This window comes from Petromyzon marinus, chromosome 27, assembly GCF_048934315.1.
Source record: "Petromyzon marinus isolate PM22_M1 ecotype Great Lakes invasive population chromosome 27, UKy_Petmar_22M1.pri1.0, whole genome shotgun sequence".
Taxonomy (NCBI): Eukaryota; Metazoa; Chordata; class Hyperoartia; order Petromyzontiformes; family Petromyzontidae; genus Petromyzon; species Petromyzon marinus.
In genome coordinates, this window is record NC_133693.1 from 820,813 (window position 1) to 839,721 (window position 18,909).

General features: G+C 51.9%; 1 protein-coding gene across 3 annotated transcripts; it reads left to right on the forward strand.

The window, feature by feature from the left end:
• Positions 1–2,614: 2,614 nt before the first annotated feature.
• On the forward strand, positions 2,615–9,706 carry LOC116946679 (N-myc proto-oncogene protein-like). 3 transcript variants are annotated; one of them, XM_032961870.2, is made up of 3 exons: positions 2,615–3,191; positions 5,533–6,281; positions 7,384–9,706. In XM_032961870.2, the coding sequence occupies exons 2-3, from the start codon at positions 5,600–5,602 to the stop codon at positions 8,073–8,075; spliced, it is 1,374 nt and encodes a 457-aa protein (XP_032817761.1). In that variant the 5' UTR covers positions 2,615–3,191; positions 5,533–5,599; the 3' UTR covers positions 8,076–9,706. The 3 variants fall into 3 exon arrangements, with proteins under 3 accessions (XP_032817761.1, XP_032817760.1, XP_032817762.1); XM_032961869.2 differs by having other exon boundaries at positions 2,617–3,191; positions 5,527–6,281; XM_032961871.2 differs by having other exon boundaries at positions 2,617–3,191; positions 5,527–6,281; positions 7,450–9,706.
• The last annotated feature ends 9,203 nt before the right edge of the window (positions 9,707–18,909 follow it).

Genomic DNA, 18,909 nt, shown 5'->3' on the forward strand with positions numbered 1-18,909 from the left:
GAGCATTCACGGGTGAGACATTTCTGTAGAGCGGAATTCCCGGCTTCCGGTTCACAAAACGTTCCACATGAACGCGTGGAATTTCCTCACCGTGTTCATCAAATGCAAGCGCGGTCACCACTCGGCGTAGGGAAACGGGGACCCGGGGTTTGTGAGTCATCGATTGGATTCCGAGTTCGTGGGACGCGCGCGTTGCTCCACTCGCTCGCCCACCCATCCCACCACCGGCACCGCGAGGGAGAAAGCACCCCCCAAACCCAACCAACTGGGTAGCGTGTTTTGTGTTTTAGTTTTTTTTTGCATCGGGAAGTCAGCTCCGAAGTGGTCAGTTCCGCACAGTGCTGCTGCTCACAACGCCGCCCTTGAGTCATCGCCGCATTCTGCGCCCCCCACCCCCATGCCCTCAGCTGCTCGTCGGCAGTTCATCTGAACTACAGACACGGGGACACGGTGGGGACGGCGCGGAGAGAGGAGGCGCGGGGAGAGGAGGCAGCAGGCCCCCACGTTGTGAATATGTATTTTGTTAATCTACTGCCGAACAAAGGCCCTCTCGCCACGCGCATGTTTGTTGTCCTTCCTTCGCGCCGTAAGTAGCCTACCGTGCTAATCAGAGGTGCGGGTGAAGGATAACAATACTAAACACAAACATAACTTCTAAAGAAATCAGTTGGTGGAGGTGGAAAGGTATAGACTAGATATAGTTGGTCTCAAATCCACACACAGTATTGGCAGTGGAAACAAACTTCTCGATCGCGAGTGGTCTCTCTCTTATTCCAGAGTCACCCCTGGTAAGAGGGCCCAGGCCGGTGTGGGGATACTCACTAGCCTCCGGCTGGGTGCTGTTCAGCTGGAGATTGTCCCAGTGGATGAGAGGGTCGCCTCAATGAGACTTCGGGTCTCAGGAGGGGAAACTCTGACTGTTGTCTGTGCTTATCCACCAAATAGCAATTCAGAGTATTCGGCATTCTTGGAGACAGTGGGCGCAGTGCTTGACAGAGTGCCGCCTACCGACTCCACAGTCTGACTGGGCGACTTCAATGCTCACGATGGAGATACCTGGAGAGGCGTGATTGGGAGGAATGCCCGCCCCCCCCCCTGATCTGAACCCAAATGGTAAGATGTTATTGGAATTCTGCGCATGTTTCTAAGTGTGGAAGGAAAAAATCGGATGACCCGGAGAAAAATCCACGCGACCACGGGGGGAACATGCAATCTCAACATATACAGGCGTCAGGGTTGGGATCGAACCTACGACCTCCTCCATACCAGGCGAGGGAGTTAACATCTTGTCACAGTGGCGCTCCCAATTGCAGGGCTGCGCCTTGACATTTGCCACGTCCAGACCTGGAAGTAAGTTCGCTCTATGAGGATTGTTCACTTGTAACAGGTTTTACAGTTTTAAACTGGCACATTAAAAAAGAAACACATTAATGCATCGCCATACTTATGCATCTACATGGATGCACATTCCTGTATTGTACTCGTTGGTAAACGTAGTGATACATTTGGCGACTTTGGAAGGTCAACCGAGCGCGACATCTAGCGACTCTAGCGTTGGTGTACGGTGCGACATCTAGCGTTGGTGTACGGTGCTTTTTCAGGAATATTTTGATTTTTTTTTTCCTGGATTTTCTGTTTCCACAGTCACATAGTCACTTTAAGATGTTTTCTTGTTCATGTTTTAGTTTTTTGTTTGTTGCGGTTGCACCCGATTCAAGAGCCGAATGGCTCACAGGGCTATACCAAATAAATGGAACTGAACTGAACTGACTCGTTTGCGTTCGTGGCGACTCCTCAACTTGGCACGCCGCGCCCAGCACCAGTGCGGTTGTTGTTGTTGCTGCTGCTGCGCCAGGCGGCGGCGTGATGCCGGAATCTGGCAGAGCGATCCAATCTCCATGGCTTCGGGAAAGCAAAAAAACCCGAGCGGAACCGGGCGCGGACCATATTAGGGCATGGCCAATGAAACCTCCACAGATATTCCTCGTTTTGCTTTCGAGTAAGAGAAGGAGACTTGAATTTCCAGGACTGGGAAATTTGGTGGGTTGACCCCGCCCCCTCGCAAATCACCCCTTACCCCCCCCCCCCCCCATTGTGCCCCCACCACGGTGGCACAGCCTGAACGAAACTGGTGCCCCCACCGCGTGCACATGCAATGGAAATCGGCGCATGTGCATGCGAATTGCTCGCAGCGCCCTCTACGCAACCTGTGTTGAGATGCTAATCGGGCGATAGAGGAGCAGAAGCAAGCCCCGTTCAGTGACGTTGCCGCGCAGGTTTGAAATCAGCCGCGGGGGTTGGGTGTCGTTTAAATACATAATTACATTTAAATACATTTAAATGAATCGGCTGCGTTGGCAGTCGTGCACAAGTAACATTTTATTTTCTGGGTCTTTCGGTAAATCCACGTAGATAGGTTCAAAGAAATTAACAAAAAATAACAAATTAAAAATGTATTTAATACAACGTAAGTAATTTTCACTATGTGTACGTGTGTTGAACTTCTTTCGCACTGGACCAAATTAGCCACCTTGGAAGATAGACAACAGCATTAAGTGATTGTCCTCGTTCTGTGGTTGCTGCGCTCACACAACACGGTAGCCGTGGAACTGGCTACACAGGATCACCCATCTAACAAACTAAAACAAAACTCAATAATCAGTATCCATAGTTAATTCATAACTGGGTGAAAGCATTTCCAGAAATCGATATACATTACATATATAACATATTATTTTAATCCAATTGGCAACAAGGGAGATTAACTTAATTCCCACTTACAATAACATTAATAATACAATTCCCGGCCACAATCGCTGCGCTAATTTCTGCCCCAACCCTGCCCCACCCCTCCTCCTGCACCACGCGCGCGTACGGGGCGCTGCTGAATATTCACGAGCCAAGGGGGGCGCGCCTCCACACCCTGGTTAAATCCCGCACGCCGGACGCACGCGCAGCGCATTCACGCTCTGCCACCACCACCACCAGCACCACTGTAGTCGACTCTGCAAGCCCCGTCCGCCCTCTGCATATTTCTGTGATCGTGGTCTCGGCGCGATCTCGTGGAATCGGATCGGATCGGATCGCATTGGATCGGGCCAGCATTCTTCGAAGACCCAACTCGGAGCATCGTCAGCTTGCCGTGGGAATTTTTTTGGAGAATTCGTGGCTCGCTGCTGCTACACTCGCCGGTAAGTGATGTGATGGATGTAGTTGCCGATTCTACCGAGGGTTTGATGGCTCCTGAGCCGAGTGATTGTTAAAGGTATGTTCCACGCTGGCCACATGTCTGCAGTGGAAGCGGCGGGCTATGTCCACGGCGAGAGTGAAAGCCCTGCAGCTTCAACGTTGGCATCGCCTGCTGCCGGTGCGTCGGTGTGGAGTGGTGGCACAGTGGTTAACGCACCGCGCTATGAGCTCAGACAGACGACCGATTCCCGGCCACGGTTAACATCACTGGCGAGCGATCGGTCCAAGGTCCCTCACCGCACCCACGGGCATTCTACTACGCACTGACCAGCGTGGTGAAGTATGGTCAAAATATTGAACAATGTTTTACTTCATTACCAGATAAAACTCACTCGGCGAAATCGCTCTTTTTCAGCAGCGACATGGCCACAAATGATAGCTCAACGAAGTGCCTTGTCATGTGGAAATGCATCGTAGTAGCCACATACTCTAAACGCATGGTCATTCTAAATGTGGAGGGGAAAAAGCGGAGGACCCGGAGAAAAAAATCCACGCGACCACGGGTAGAGAGACGCGCGTCAGCGTTTGGCTTTAACCCACGACCTCCCGTATACTGCTGGATGTAATTACCAGCGAAACGTCGTCCTCCAAATTGTAAATGATGTTGATTCACTCTTTAACACACCGGTGGGATAAGGTAGTGAACTATTTGCCTTTTGTAAACGTGAAACATTTTTTACTGTTTGGCCGTGCCGGGTGGTGGAGGGTAACGACACTTTTAAATAACGCGATCTAACCCAAAACCCTTTATTATGCATAATATTGGTCGCGAAAGCCTCCCACGTGTTAAACAGGCGAGGTAGTTGACGTCTCGCCACCGTAACGCCCGAGAGTAGCCGACACGGGGTGGGAAAGATTTTATTATTCATCCAGCAGTGGATTGGCAAAGGCTGCTAATTATTAGTGGACGGTTGCTGCTATTACGGCGCGTTTGAAAATAACGATTTGTCAAACTGTGTATTTACACGGAACGCGTCCTAGAGTTCGTACGCTAAGGAGATGGAGCAATGACATTGGATCACGTGCAGGTGCTGGGTGGGTGGGTTATCGCAGGGCCGTGAGAGGTGGCTGTTGTTTGCACGCATGCTGTATAGTTACGTAACATCAACCATGAGTTATCAACGTGTGGCTCAAGGCCTGCTGCGGAATGTAGCGTGTCTATATCTCTCGCGGTCTCGCAAGGCAACGATCCATCTCGCTCCTGCGCACGATGTGATTTCGTCGCTCCATCTCCGCGGCCGACGGGCGTTGGCTCCGTTAGCTGCCACCCCGCGCTTAGTCTCGACCACGGGGTGGGGGGCATCTTAGCTTCGCCTGCTGCCCCAAACACGCTCCACTTGCTCTGACAATACGACGCCTCGGACTTGCAGAATATGGAAACAAAAATATAGGAAATAACTTTCGAGTTCATTACTTTATATGTAATTCTAGATGTATAAATCGAAGCGGTACCGTCGTCGTGACGAGTGAGAGCAATCTCTGCCAAAGCCACCGGCATGCGTTATTCAGTGGCAACGCATGGCGATGCTGTCCACCAAGCGCCCACTTTTCTCGGCGTGCAATTAAAGTGGGAGTAGAAACATCGGCTAGCGGGTGACGCTTTAAATCCGGCGACCAGGATGGATCTTATGCAATTTGAAGTCTCCGATGAACTCGAATTCCCCCACCACCACCGTCCAGGGGTGCTGGGCGCGAGCGATGGAGCAGGCACTGTCCGCCTAATTGCGTGACGAGCCCCGAATGCCGTGGCGGGGCCTCTGTCACCCTTTGCGCTACTTGGCCCTGGGCCCAGAGGCCTCCAGCGCCCCCTTTTGGGGCGCGCGTCTCTCCTCCACTCTTCTACAAAACTGCGCACCGCTCCCTTCACGGAGCGTTCGCTACATTAAATATCCAGTTGGGATGAGAGATTTTGAGTTAATAATAGTTGGAGACTGCACCAATCTACTATAGGTGCCTGATACAAATTGTAGCGATTTAAGAGCTTTTGTTTCACTGTCAGACGTAAACATTGTATGCAACTTTAAGTCAAGAGTTATCTGGGTGGTCAAAATCTTGTTTTAAATTAAGGGTGTGGGATTTAAAAATGAAAAGTAATTCGCTTCGAAAAATCGATAGAAATTTCGTCTGGATTCTTTCTATGGAATTTCTCCTTGCTCCTTCCCCCATGACCGCTGGGGCATTGAGGAGATTCAGGGATGCACTTTCACTTGGCTCTCAACTTCTGCATTGCGTTCATCTCTAACGTAACTGTCGTTTCTTTCACGTTGTCGTCGCAAGACGCAGATTGCAGCACCGTTCCGCATCCACCCACGGGCCCTGAATCCTCACCCCGCACGGATTTTCCGCCGCCATGGGCTCGGAGCACGTCTATGCTCTGGACCGTGCGCTGGACGTGCAGAAGCTCCTCAACTGTGACGGCGTGGAGCAGGAGGACTGCAGCCTCTACCCCTTCATGGCGCACACCGACACCATCGACACGTGGAAGCGGTTCGAGCTGCTGCCCACACCGCCGCTCTCGCCGGGCTGCACCGACTTCGAGCACGAGCTCGGCTTCCTGTCCACGGACGGCTGGGACCCGGGCTCCGACTTGCTGCCTGGCTCCGACACGCTGGAACTCGTCTCCGAGTTCCTGAGGGAGCAGGAGGAGCAGGAGAGTGCCGAGGACTTCATCAACGACCTGCTCGCGGAAGGGTCCACCGTGGTGCCGGGCCTGCGGCAGGACTGCATGTGGAGCGCGTTCGACGCCAGGGAGCAGGCGGAGAGGGCGACGGCCGCGGCCGTCGAACAGCGGCGGCGGCGGCCGGAGGCGGCACAGCCGCCCAGCCTGGTGCACGAGGAGCCGGCCGTCCCGCCGCCCGACACCGGCCTGGCCGCGCCGGCGACTCCGGCCACGCCGACGACGCCGAGCGGATCCGAGCCGTGCTTCCCCGAGCCGCTGAGCCCCCGCGTGATGGAGCCGCCGATCCCGTCGACGCCGTCGAGGTTCAGCCCCTGCCCAAGCCAGACGGAGACGGAACCCCCCACGGACTCGGGTGAGCACCCCGACGAGGTGCGCGCGGGTTGCCTGAACGATGCGGCGGCGGTGGCGCCAAAGTTGGCTGCGTAGAGGACACGGAGCCTGCGGCAACGCAGAAATGTTTTAAAGATAACACGTTCCAGCCATTCACAACCTGGCGATAATTCAGTTGGTGTCAGTCGTAATGTTATTTTCACCCCGCGGTGGCCAGTGTGGGTTGCTAAAGCGGGGGCGAGTTCTGGTATCACTCATCACCGATGTTAGCGCAGTGGATTAACCGCTCAAATTAACATGAATGTTGTTGTGGTAGAAGCGGCAATGCTCTGCGGTCAGAGACTTTGCCCGGCAGTTTTGTTATTAACTGGCTCCCGTTATCCACTCGGCTATTATCTCGGCAATACCAAACCGGCTGAAATAATTCCTTTGAAGTTGGCTTTGGAGGTTTGCCGTCCCTTGAGCCCCTCCCACCCCCCCCCCGGCGCGGTGAAAACGTAAACTGCTGCCGTCGTTAATTCTGCCGCCGCCGCGGTGGAGGACAAAAGTGCGCAGCAGCCCTTTTACCTAGGGTCGCCGCCACGCGTTGAGGTCATGCGCAGTGCCGCGCTTTACGCCAGCCCTGCGACAGATAAAATGTGGTGCGCGTTCGAGACTGGATGGCAGCCAGAGGGTCCAGCGGGGAGCGCCGAGGGTTCAGCGGCTTGGCCACCGTCCTCTCGCGGACGTCACAGCCCCGGCAATTCCTAGAAAGCAAGGCCTGGCACGGCTTGGTGGGCAGACAAGGGCATGGGTTTTGGGTGTGCCGAGTGGATCCTCCTGGCTGCTGTTGAATCTCGAATACACACTCAAGATTCCACGAGATATTTAGAGAAATTCGTGTGAGGTGCCTGGGGTAATCCGCCAATTATTGTTTACAGCTAAAATTGTACCGGTACGAATCGCAATTCTCTGCTTGGGAATGGTTAACAAAAAGTCCATTAAATTAACGTAGATTTTTCCATTCCGGATTACAAATGTTGCCGAAGCACTTGCCAGACGCGGGCTGGGGCGCCGGCTACACACGAACGCTTGCGTCACGAGGCTCTATAACCGTTTTGGCGGCGCCCTTTTTACATGCGCAGGACACGCTGCTTTACCGCCACACGTGACCGCGCGCCGGCCTCAACCTCCCTCTCTCCGTGGCGCAGAGGAAGAGATCGACGTGGTGACGGTCGACAAGAGGCAGCCCACGCCGTCGAGACGGCGCACGCCGTGCAGCGTCGCCGTCAACACCAACACGGCCGGCACGCGGCCGGCCCGCTGCGAGCCGTGGGGCGCCGTGCGGCACGGCTGCCACATCCCCATCCACCAGCAGCACAACTACGCCGCGCCCAGCCCGCCGAGCCCTCCGCCGGTCAAGCGACCCCGCTGGGGGGCCTCGTCGCCGGCGGCCGCCGCGGCGGCGTCGCGCTTCGCGGCGAAGCCCCGGCCGTCGGCGGAGCGGTGGGGCAGCCGAGGGCCAAGCAGCGCCAGCAGCAGCAGCAGCAGCGGCGGCTCGGACACTGAAGAGAGCGAGCGGCGGCGCACGCACAACATCCTGGAGCGGCAGCGGCGCGACGGCCTGCGCTCGAGCTTCGTCACGCTGCGGGACTCCGTGCCCGAGCTGCGCGCCAACGAGCGCGCTGCCAAGGTGCTCATCCTGCGCAAGGCGGCCGAGCTGGCGCGCTCGCTCGGCACGGACGAGCGGCGGCTGGAGGTGGAGAAGTGCCGGCAGGAAGCGAGGAGGAGGCACCTGCTCTCCATGCTCGACAAGTTGAAGAAGTTCTCCTCGTGATCGTGGCGCACGGACGGTCGGAGAGATGAATGGGATGAACTCTGCAAAAAAATCCCCAATTCTGCGACGCCTTGAGGCGTGCTTGCATTTTCATTTACTTGACCTAAGGTGACAATATTTGCAGGGTGTGTGTACTGCTTTGAGTACGTTTCAATAAGGCCGACGAGTTTAATTTTTTTTTTTTATAATGTATCCTGCACTTTCTTTGTAAGCTGCTGCTTCACACTGATTTCATGCCGGGATACACCTCCGTCGGGGTTGCCTGACATTACATTTTTCACCGATCAAGAGAAGAGGGCGCCCGCCCACCTAGCCGGGCACAGCGCTACGGCGCCGTTGTAACTCCGGCAGGCTGCCCTCCGCACGCTCGCGCCGTGCCCTCGCCTCCGGCAAAACCAAATCCGGTACAGATGCCCTGCTCGCCGTTTTTTTTACCTCTGCACAACTGTCACTTTACACTTTTTTTTTAAATAAACGACAATCATCGGTTTCCTCCTCACTACCCCGCAGCGCAGCCAGCGCAGCGGGACCATCAGGAACTGTTACTGCCTCGGCCGGGCCGCCAACCCGGGCGGGAAAATCAACCCACAATTTTACATTTCCGGTTGCTTTTTTTCACACATTGTTAGGGGTATTTAAAATGCTTTATATTTAAAACAACGTACCAAATGTCGTATGCCGCCTGTATGCTTCATTTGTTTTTATATATAAGAAAAACCTGAGAAATGTACCATTTTTATAGTTCACAAGTTAAAGATTTTTTTTGAGAATTTTTGTTTTTCTTTACTAAACAGCTTTTTTTAAAAAATGACGGGCTGCAGTTTTTGATGAATGAATCCCCCACCCCCCGAAGCGAGGTATGTGGCGTCGCATTGGGCCCGTCTCGTGTGTGCTGTGTACACAATGTATCAATCGCCACTACCACACGGACACTGCCATTTGCATTGTACAATGCAACACAACAATAATAAAACATTTGCTCACATCGAAAGGCAACCGAGAGGAGACGAGCGATGCTCAAATCCACTAAACACCACAGTGCTGCTTTGCCCCCCCCCATCACCTCCGAGAGGCTAGGCTAAATAGGGTCAATGAGCCCCGAAGCCTCACGCACAAGGGGGCCTCGCAACGCGATGTCCTACCCCAGGTTTCTGGGAACCCCTGGGCGGGCCTTGCTTAGATGGCCAGCTGCTGTGGCAACCGCACATTGCTTTCTCGTGAGATCAGCTGCTCCCTTTGCGGCGGCCTGTACACGCTGTGGTGGAACGAGAGGGCGCGGAGAGGGAGAGAGCCGAGGCGGCTCGTTGGTGGCTTGTTGGCACATTGAGCCGATCGCAGGGGAACACTAACTGGTTGTGAAGGTCACTCGTCCGCAAAGCAAGAAAAGTGAGCTGAATAATCGGTGGGCGCGTTGGTAAGACGTGTGGCTTCGTGCGAATACTCAGGGCCAATACTATAGATGCAAGGGCTTCTTTAAGAGCATATTTTATTAAGAACGTATTATGTTTGCAGTTTTATTTTAATAAACCATAAAATCGTCGTTAGATCAATTTGAGCAAACGCACAGTTTTACTTGTCTGTTCATTCACAATTTGCTTCAATAATAATAAAAAAAATTCCTTGTGGCGTGATGAACGTGCTCCCGTGTCGGTTTGCAGTTTGAGAGCGAAACGCGGAAACGGCCGTTTCACGCAGCCACCTCCTTCCCGCCTCATTCCCTTTTTAAGTTGAGTGTTGAAAGGATCCGCATAATCATCGCACACTACAGTACTTGTGCCCAAGTCGTGCAACGCGGAGATCACGTGGCACGCAAGGCTTGACGGGAGTCCTGCTGCTTGAGCAGCACAGCTTCGTGAGTCGTGACATCGACTGCTCCCAGGTCGGGCCACGTCTCGGTGGGATTATTGGCGCGAATACAAAATGCATCTGCATTCCACCTCCTAAAATACGTAACAAATGTATCGGGATGCTTTAAATAGTTTAATTTTTTTCTATAATTCATGCACATTGAGCCCCTTGTTGAGATACAAATCAGTTCTTTTTTCGTGTGGTTTATAAGAGGAACTACTAAAGATTCAGATGTTGTAAGTGATGTCCACTCAATCACAGGCTTTACAGGTGCTAATCGAAGTGTGCGCGTGTTTGGAAAAGACAATGATCCCATGCGCCACCTTCATCATTCCTCCCCCGGCAACACGTGTGGTGTTGCGAGACAGAGGTGTCCTAGGGCTGGTGTGGTTACGCATGGCCAGAACACCACATCCAGTATACCCCTCAATACGACTGTGGCTACTAATTGTATGACACTCAAGTCGAGAAGCGACCCGGGAAATATCCAGTGAGCGCTTTAGCACCGGAGGGCGCACACAGCGACACTGGTTACCACCACTGCCTCACGGACCCGGCTGACCGCGAGTAATATGTGGACCGGTCCTTTACGTCGACTTGTCCTTGAATGATTACCTGGTGCAGTCTGCAAAACCATGAGCACCACTGAGACGCTCCTTGGTCGTTGTCAACACCACTCCCTCTTGCGCTCGCCCCCAACGTTCAATCAAATAAATGCCACACTGGGGGGTAATGTTGTCTCTTGGGCTCCACACAGACTTTTAAACAACTTTTATTGCCGCCAGCAGCAACAGCACTGGAGGCGATTCCGATATAAAATACACGGTCGCCAGCAAATAAATAAACAAACGCTATAAATCCACGCGCTGTGGCGTTAAATACCACGCGCACAACACGAAAAAGAGTCACGTGGTGGTGGTCATCGCGCACGCCACGGTGACGAGCGAGCGCTTCAGAAGGTGAACACGTGGGGACCCACACGGAGGGGAGGGAGACGACGTGAGTTATCATTATTCAAGTGGTGCCACATGCCTGGGATGCACTTCCGTTGTCAAACCGTGCCACCCACCGTTTTCTGATAACAGGTGGGGCTCTTTATTTATTCTCCTCCTGTGGTGTGCGCCTGCTGAAGCTTGCACCGCTGTGAGCGTCAGCCGGAGGTGGCCTCCAATGGGAGAGACCAAAAACACCGACAGCGGCACCCGCTCCTTGGCCGTGCCTCGACACCGCAGTGAAGGCGTCTCGCATTCTTTTCGTTATTTCTTTCACACCCGTTCACTCGTGTGCTGTGTGTGCTGTGCCAAGACGTGGGGGGGGGGGGGGGTGGCTCGTGACTGAGGAGGAGCGTTGTGCCCCGATGGTTCGTGTTCTGCTTCCCCTGTTTGCTGTTTCACATCGGTCATTACTGAAAGTTAAATAACTGCACTCCCTCCCGCATTGCGAAACTGCACGTCTACCGTGCACACGAAACGTTGCCGTTTGTCTACATTCAGCGAATTATTGGTTTTATTATTTTACGACATTACTTTTGCACATCCCGTGCACTTTGTCTGCAACAGCGCAGAAAATTCGATCCTTCTGGATGAGCGACAGAGACAAAGCCCTCCCAGCGGCCCGCTGCCGTCACCCTCGCTCTCGCACACAAAGCGAATCGTCGCTCCCGCACACAAAGCGAATCGTCGCTCCCGCACACAAAGCGAATCGTCGCTCCCGCTCACAAAGCGAATCGTCGCTCTCGCACACAAAGCGAATCGTCGCTCCCGCACACAAAGCGAATCGTCGCTCTCGCACACAAAGCGAATCGTCGCTCCCGCACACAAAGCGAATCGTCGCTCCCGCACACAAAGCGAATCGTCGCTCCACCTCCGCGGTCGCCGTCCGCCCGGACGCTTTCTGCCTCCACGTGCCATCCACGAGGCCACCGGTTCTTCACTTTCACTGTAGCCTGCACCCCTTTGGTTCTTAATCGTAAAAAAAGTATAATATTAACAAATGCATAGGGATTGATGAAACAAAGTAGTTGTACTTGCGTGTCCTTGCTTAATTTGTATTTTCGATTATTTAAAAAACAAAATCTGGAATATCTCGCACCCCCCAAAAGGACGTCTCGCAGCCCCTAGGAGTGCAACGCATCCCAGGTGAAGAAGGGCCACTGCACTCGGGACATTGTCCCCAAGCCCATTTCCTTTTCACGAAGCGATTTACCCATTTACTGATTTCCGCCACGATCGTCACTCGGACATTAAACTCCAAACGTGAACCACTGCGCCCGCCCGCACCGCGCGCGGCTTAGCCGAGTTTTGGGAAAGATCTGCATTGCGTAATCGTTCAAAACGGGAACTGCGCGAGTAAGCTTTAACAGACCTGCCTTTATTAAAATAACCCAAACAATCATCGCCGTATTTCCCCCCGAACGTTGCGTTTTCTTGAGCTGCGCCTTGGCCGAGGGTGTCGTCCACGAGTGGGACGCCGTGCGTCGCTCGACAGGGACGCACGCCGCCTTCGAGTGCTGCCGCTGCGTAGCGGCAGCCCTCTGCGGGGACTTCCTCTCCGCATTTCTCGCCCGCCGCGGTGCCACCTCGGAGCGCCGAAATGGAACCGCCACGGCCCCTTGAGCCGTCGGCTCCAAAAGTTGACCTCTCGGGTACCGCCCCACGGTGGCGAGGCGGACGGCCGGGCAGCGGTGACGCGGCCCGGCGCCGTGGAGGCCACGGCCCTGGTGGATCGCCGATGCCGCGTGCACATTCGGGGCGCTTGCCAGCAGAATGCGGTACAGCAAACGTCAACTCCGTCTGTTACATCTAAACGAGCGAGTGTTGCCCCCATGGCACGTGTGGCTATTCTACCCGCATGCAAAGACTCATTAATCGGCCAAGAACAACTTCCTATGTCGAGGACTGCAGAGCGTTTTGACGGGGAATTGGTGCTCGCTCACAACATGACCGCTGCCTTTCCCACTTTGCGGTTCTCCGTCTGTGAGAGCGAGCGAACACTGCGCGCCACGTGACACGTTGACATGATGGCTCACAAATGATTTTATTGAAACGTTATTTCTCTAGATGACAAACGGTGGTCACCGCCGTAGCCTTTTCTGAGAGTTAAAAAGGATACCGCAGCACTGTGCACTTGGGAGAGAGAACCGTCGGTTTCGAAATTTATTAAGTGAAATGAAACATCTCCAGCACATGCCAAGAAAGAGGAAGTGCGCCTATAAAACAGCTAATATTTACATCCATGGTGAACACTGCCCGTGGTGAACACTGTGAGCCCTGTCCGTGGTGGACGCCGCCAATGCTGGACATCTCACTGCTCACTGTGAAAGCTGCGGAAGGAATTGTCTTCATTTCTTGACAAGTCACCGACAGCGCAAATGGCACACAGTTCGAGGAGAAAATAAAACCATGACGATCGTGTGAATGTAACCTGCAGCATAGACACACATGGGAAACCCTACACCTCATCATGTGCACAGTTGACCTTTGCTTTAATTTCCATGTACGTATTTGAAATCTATAATCCATGTATATTTAACGACACGTCTTTAGAAGCACACATACATGTGTATTTATCTTTACGCGTGCAAACATTTTTAATCACATTCATATCTGACGGAAAAAAATGTATTTATTTCATAGACTAGAACCTGACTTCTAATAAATGTTTATTTTTTGTACCATTCGTGTAAAAGAAAATATGAATAGCCAGTGAACATAACACTGCCCACTGTATTCGTGTGGCAATACAGAAGGCCAGGCAACATACCCTCTGATACTCAATTGGCCTGACCAAGAGGAGGGTTATTATTTTCTTCAGGGATCGTAAAGATTTAGTGTTTACCTGTGGGGTTGGCTATAGAGTATACAAGCAGTGCACCTGCAACACTACTGCGGATAAATGAATTTCTTCAGTAAATGAAGCAGCCAGCAGAGATGGTCCCGAGGTCAGAGCATTGAGCCAGCACCACTGAGATCACGGGTATTGTGTGTACGTACGTTGAACTTCTTTCGCACCGTTCGTAGTCAACCTTGCAAATCGGAGGTGTTGAATCTGGGCAACCACCCCTGACGAAACCGGGTGGCATCTAAGCCCAGTCACCGACGACAAACGAAAACAATCACATTGCATTTGGTTTGGCACTTTATTTGGCTAATTTACAGCTGGTACAAATATATATGTCGGTTTGACTGCCACGTGACAAGCAATTTCACAGCAGAATGTGTGGGAAAGTGCCACCCTGCTTGCGTGGAGGATAAAAAAGTCCCCTTGAAGCAGTGTTCAGAAGTGCTGTGAACATTCTCTTCCATAGCCTCTGAACTGCTCTGTGAGATTTTCAAATATAGATTGTGCGTCTCATGACATGACACAGATAATGCAAATTGGAATACATTGGCGAAAAAAAGAGACCCAGGATGTGAGGCGGACAGCACTGCAACGCGTACTCGAGTGGCTATCGCGTGTGAAGGGCTCTGAGACACTGCGGTTGTGAAGGGCGCCCAATCAGAAAACAAATCATCGCGATTCTTAGATTATTCTCTCGCATTCCTCACCAACACCTCGAAAATGATTCCTATCGTAAGGGTACACATTGACCGCCATTTTATGATTCAATACAAACATTGCATTTTCATTGCTGGGTTTTCCGCACATCGAAATCACAATAAAAGAAAACCTGTCGCGTCATTTGGCGTGGGCCGTTTAAAAAAAAAACGGCCACGCGGTGGCATTTAAAGCGCTGGTGGCGGCGCGCGGTGCCAGGGGACATCCCCCGCCTCCAGGTCGCCGATTAAAGCGCCGGGCGTTTTGTCGCCACGACCCGCACCAGCGGCACAAACGGCAGCGCGCGTTGTGAGTCCGTGCTCTATTATTGACGCGCTCGGCCGGTGCTTCCTGTTGTTACCACCGTGTTCCTGCTTGTTCATGTTCGTGTTGTTGCCACCGATAGGCGAATGTGCGCATTCAGAGCAACGGCCGATTAGTCGCTGCGTCGTAATCTGAGCTCTGCGGTCCCAGTCACTCTCCATGTGGCCATGTACAATGATGATGCGGGCGATGTGGCTATAATCGGCGAGACTAAAAAACAACGCGGTGATCGATAGCGAGATGGGTGCTTTTAGTTCACGTGCAGCGCACGCTAGATGCAGCGGGTAAAGCATTGGGGATGTCGGCAGACAGACGCTCTGTGCGCAAAGTTAAAGGTTTGTAGATTAGATGTTTTTTATTCACTGGTTCGTTAGCAAATAAAATGCGTGAACATTCATCATCCAGCCCAGAAGAATTCCCTCATCAATACACTACACCATAGGGCTCATTGCATCTCCGACCAGCACCACCTAACCAGCGAGCTGGAGCACGTACACCAAGCCCTCAAGGTGAATGGATATTCGGACCGCACAATCCGCAAAGCTGTATCCCCAACCATGGGTAGAGAACCATCTGAGGACCCAATCAAAACCATCACCTTGCCACACATAGCAGGAGTTACCAAAAATATTTCCAAAATCTTGAACAAACACAATATTCAGGTTCGATGCAACACAGTACACAAAATCCGTGACCTAATCCCATCTGTGAAAAATGTGATTCCTGACATGCAGTACCCTGGTGTCTACAAACTAAGTTGTGTCTGCGGTAGCAGTTACATTGGGGAAACGAAACGACATGTCTCGGACCGTGTTTGTGAACACAAGGCAGATTTAAAACATGGCAGAACCAATACCTCTGCCGTGGCTGATCACTGCTTGAACGCGGTGGGCTCGCACGATATTGTTTTTTACGAGACCAAGGTACTCTGCAAACCTTCGGGCTACCATCAAAGATTCGTTCATGAAGCCATCCAGATATATAAACACAGACACAATTTCAACCGAGAAGATGGGTACAAACTGAGCAATCATTGGAATTACGTTATTAACCAGTTTAGGTCATAACTGGCGGTGATGTTCCCTTCCTACCTGCCTATGTAGGTAGTTATTTGCGACTCTGAGTTACATTCACTAACAAAGCGACCGCCGTTGCTTGCTCCGATGTGGCTGTGGTTGTTTCCGAGCTTTTTACGATCTTACATTTACATGCAGTCCTCGATGTGACGGCGCGCTGCGAGCTTACATTGACGTGCTAATCACATTTACACTGTACATTTACATGCAAATTTCTCACTTTAACATCACTTGCCTCCACCCCCCCCACTTTGTTTATGACTCTGGGGCTACGCCAGTCTCTAACCTTTACAAGCAGCCTGCATCAGCAGCTTCCCTCCTGATGAAGATTGCTTGCGTTGCGATCGAAACGTCGTGAACTATGATTTTTTTCTACCTACGTGACTTTACCGAAAGAACCAAAGAGTATGGATTCCTGCAGTCACGAAAGCTTCAAATCAAGAGTCATCAAAGGATTCGCCTGATGGTCGCGTCGTTAATTAACGTGGCCCTGCCAGAAGACGCGGATTGACGTAACTTGCTGCGCTCATCAGACGGAGCGGCAGCTGTCTGTCCCTTTGTATTCAATAAAAATAAATTCACCCGCGCTGAGTGTTCAGCACCCGGTTGCCTTCACGTCACACATCTCACTCTCTTAAACAAAACAAACAAATTTAATTGGCAAGTGAGTGAACGTGGCCCGAGGCTCTTGTCCCAGCAGTGTTGTGGCAGCGCGGGACTCCTCCTTCGCCTCCAGCGCGTATCGTGGCTACCGCTCGCGTCCCCATTTGCAACGTGAGCTCGGCAACCCGCAACTGCTGGCTTGCCCTGATGAAGCTGCTCGCCAGCTGCGCACCACAAGAGTTATAATCTGTGTCTCGCACTCAGCGATGGGGGAGTCTGGTGGAGTTGTCGGTTCAGGCATCGCTTGTGCACAGCCAAGCCGGCGGCGTTGTTTTCCTGCGGTGTGTTACAGACTCGGGGCCAGCAGCCCAGAACTCATTGAACCCTCGCTGCGGAGAGAAGTGGCCCAGTGAAGTGGACTGGAGTTGTTTGTTTCTGTTTTGGTGAAGCTCGCAGCGTGCACGCATTGCTGCGGTTCCTGCAGAGATGTTTGAGGCCGAGTAATTTGATATGAACTTTATGCATTCTCTCGAATAAAATGAGGTGCCAAGACGCCGTATAAGAGCGGAATATTCTCTCGAGCATGCCGGGTGTGTTGACCATGGTGCGCATTGTCACTGCCGTTTGAAGGGCACCTAAAGACGTTCTTGTATCTCGATGATATAGACACGCACACTTTATTGTGCGCTGTATCGTATATACGAGGTTTGTATTCTCGGTTTTGCAGAGTCCTAAGACCTACCGTTTGGAATCCTAAAGTTGACATGTTTCCAATTGTTTCATTGCCTCTCGCATTTTCAGAAATATTTTGGTAGATTGTCAGGATTTCTTGGCAAGTACCCTGTGCATTAAGAGATTACAATGCTGAACCTCTACAAGACCAGCTCGTGTTCTATGTAACATTTCCAAAGCCACGTTTTTGCCCTTGGTAGTTGCAAGCGACTGCATGGTTACTGCACAGTGAATGTCTCCTGCAGCATAATCGCACTTTCGATACTCATTAAGCACTCAGATTTGATGATATAGATCACTTATTGCTACTATTGTTATTTATGACGTTCTATGATCGTCATGCACGGCATAAGTGTTCATTTGTCGGTTCCCTATCCTGTGACTTGTGCCGTTTGTAATGCAACAAACATGATATGTTGATGTATGCTGAACTTAGTTTGCAGCATACGTGGCCAAACGGAGATGAATACAAATGATGGTGTTACCATTGTTACCGAAGATTGTCATTGTGGTGATGAAGGATCCTGATGATGATGTTACCACTCTTATCGAGGATTGTGATGATGAACACAAGGAATGGAGAATGATGATGAAGATTATGCAGTGTCATCAAACTCAGCGGTAAAAGTGGAGTGTTGCCACGTTTCGTTTTAACCTTCGGTACCGCAAGCCAATATTCAAAGTTCGTTATTGTACTTGATACATTTTGTTGGGGCAAAATATAGGATCGTAAACAATTTTTTTTAAAGTTTAGCCGTTATATATATGCGTGTGTTTTAATCAACAGCCTTCCGCTTTAATCGGTAGCGTTGGCAGGTACAATGACGAGGATGATGATGGTGATGACGTGTTAATGGATCGTTTTACTCTCAGGGGAATAACCCCTCACGCCCCCACCTCCTCGGCCTGTTGATGGATTGTTGCTATTGAGAGCTGCGTTTTGACTTAAGATTTATTCACTTCTTGTGTTCTGTTATTCCGGTGAACATGGATTCCCACGCCAGCCGACGCGTGTGTCGTGAGCTTAAATAACATTCATGAATGCATGCCCTGTACCGTGAAATACCCCAAGTGGATGATGCATGCTGCACCCTAAAACAATTGGAAAAAATGCGATACATGTTAATTCGTGTCGTATTAAACGGGCATTCGGGGTGGGAGGGGGGGTACAGTCTCCCGCAGGGCCATCAGGGACGGCGCTTGATCCATCAGCCGTGCACGTCCCCCTCCTGCAGAAGACGCCCCCCGGAGCGGATGGCTATTTCCACTATTTTATTTTTTTCACTTTACCAGGTAAGGCCCCACTGAGCTATACAGCTCTTTTCCAGAAGCGACCTGGCCACAAATGAGAAATCAACCAAGTGACGTATCACGTGGCAATGTAAAGCAGCCAAATCCTCTAAACGCGTTTTGACTCTAAATGTGGAGGGAAAATCAGGAGGGCCCGGAGAAAAATGCACGTGACCACGAGTAGAACATGCAAACTGCAAATATACGGGCGTCAGGGTTGGGATTGAACCTGCGACCGCCTGTATACCAGGCGAGGTAGTTAACATCTCCTAACCACCGTGGATGAGCGAGGAGGCAGCGTCCGCTCCTCACCGTAGACACAGCTCTCGTGTTTTGGCTGTGGCCGGGATGGCTCCACTTGCAGCAGCCGACACTGCCGTCTGGAGGCGGCTCAGGCCTGGCCTACAGATCGCCCGTGGTTCTTC